Here is a 1,972-nt window from a genome sequence, read left to right on the forward strand (position 1 = left end):
GCGCTCGTATGCGTAACGCAGTCACGCGTGATGTGTAAAGCTACCTCAACTTCAATTGAAGTGAGTGGCTACACTTCCCAACAGAGCAGAGGCAAGTAACATGTTAGAGGCGTTAGAGGGCTAAATAATTGAAGGCGTTGTAAGTAGTGCCAAGGAAGGTTTCACTCAGTGCTCATTTATCATCCGAATGGATGAAACATGAGCGGAAACACAAACAGAGTGAATACAACTGTAGCTAAGGTGAGGTGAATGAAACAGCTGCGGACCTTCTGAGAGTGTTTGACTGCTTCAGTTGAGGCGGATCTTCGTCGAGCAGAATATGCGGAGTAGGTGATAATGCCACCTGAATTAGACCTCCATCAAGAGGCAACGATGGAGTATTCTTGCAAACGACGTTGGTATGAGCGGGGATTGGAAGAGGACATTTCGGCTGAGCAAAGGTCTTTGCACGATTGGTGAGTTTGTTGTAAGCGTGTGAGCAATTTGTCAAAGAGTCGCAAATTCTGCACAACGCTTCCAATGTATGCGGCAATCGAGGGGAGTTAATTGCAACCGAGGAGTCGATGGGTTAAGGTGGGTTGGTTTCAGCTGGGGTGAGTTAAAATTGGAGTGGGGTGGGGTGGGGTGGAGTAAGGCGGAGTTGAACGAAATGGGGAAGGAGGCAGGCAGGCGGACCAAGATGCGAGTGGGAGAAACACGAGCGCTACCTTTACTTTTCTCTTCCTGGTACAATACGCGTTCCGCCTCCTCTCCTCTCAGCTAGTCTCGTCTCATCTCTCACCTCCTCCATTTCCCTTCTCTTCCATCGCATTGCATTGCATCGCTTTCCATTCTATTCTCTTCCCACCTTTCCTCCTTTTTTCGTTCCCACAGCCCATGTGTCATGGATCGCTGATCTTCATAAGCAGTGCTATTAATCAATCAGGTTTAGACTACGGAAGAAGGGAAGAGGATCGATATGTTGAACAAGAAGTAACGGAAATGCTGGCAATATATCGGCTGGTTAAATTTATACATCTCCTCCTCTCTCCGTCACGTACTTTTGATACGCCTTCTCAGCATGCTTCTAAAGCACCTTCACTATCATTAACTGACTGAATTGAGTGATGGTCGCATCCGAATTTGGATGAAAGAAAAGGAAGTGGGTAGATGTTATGTATGGTAAAACTGAGTGAAGTGAAGGTATCGTATCATGTTTGAATCTGGCCTGAGAACGGAGGAAGCAGTGCCGTGGAAGGCTGTTTTTCGTTGTGCTTCGTACACAAGACGGAAGCGTGAAAGTGTTCTGTTTGTGCGTCAGTCTCGACGATCGCAGTTGTTGTTGTGACCAATTTCACACCCTGGTCCATGCAAATACATCAGCAACGTGAACGAAGAGGGAGATGTGGATGATGATAATGATGACGCCGATAATGATGGTGATGATAATAATACTAATAATCATAATGATAATTATAATAATAATGATAACTACAATAATAATGATAATAATAATAATGGTAATGGTGATGATGGCAAGGTGAAAGCGAAAGCAGGGAAATGGATGAAGGTGATGATGCTGATGACGACGCGGAAGACGAGGATGATGGTACTATGATGGCGCACGACAATGCGAAGGCTGTCGATTTCCAATTAGTAGCAGGAGTAGTAGTGGTAGGGGTATCAGCAGCGGTAGTGGTGGTGGTAGTAGTATGGTAGTAGCGGATTGCTCAAACCACACGTCCTCTCTGTTGCAACATTTACGATGCCGAATGCTCGAAGACGTCCTTAGGGGATTACGTTTTGTGCAACTCTTATGCGCTAAAATAGTTACTTCCACTTGAAAAGCCAATAATGTCGAACTAATTGTAGGGTGCTTCCGACTCGTACAATTATATGCAATGATCCGCGTGCCTGGTTGCATGAATTCTGCGAAGTTTCTTGTCAAGCGGATAAAAAGTAATGTTTAAAGGATGGCATTGAGATTGTAACC

At 45.2% G+C, this 1,972-nt stretch overlaps 1 protein-coding gene across 1 annotated transcript; it reads right to left on the reverse strand. All coding sequences in view use genetic code 11, as the record gives it.

The window, feature by feature from the left end:
- Nucleotides 1-235: 235 nt before the first annotated feature.
- Nucleotides 236-885, reverse strand: EGR_04810 (hypothetical protein; the record flags this gene model as incomplete). The annotated part of the gene is made up of 2 exons (XM_024494059.1): nucleotides 236-503; nucleotides 782-885. 2 exons carry the CDS (start codon nucleotides 883-885, stop codon nucleotides 236-238), a joined length of 372 nt encoding a protein of 123 aa, XP_024351448.1.
- Nucleotides 886-1,972: the final 1,087 nt, after the last annotated feature.

The sequence above is a fragment of the Echinococcus granulosus genome, assembly GCF_000524195.1.
Source record: "Echinococcus granulosus chromosome Unknown EG_S00032, whole genome shotgun sequence".
NCBI classification, from domain to species: Eukaryota; Metazoa; Platyhelminthes; class Cestoda; order Cyclophyllidea; family Taeniidae; genus Echinococcus; species Echinococcus granulosus.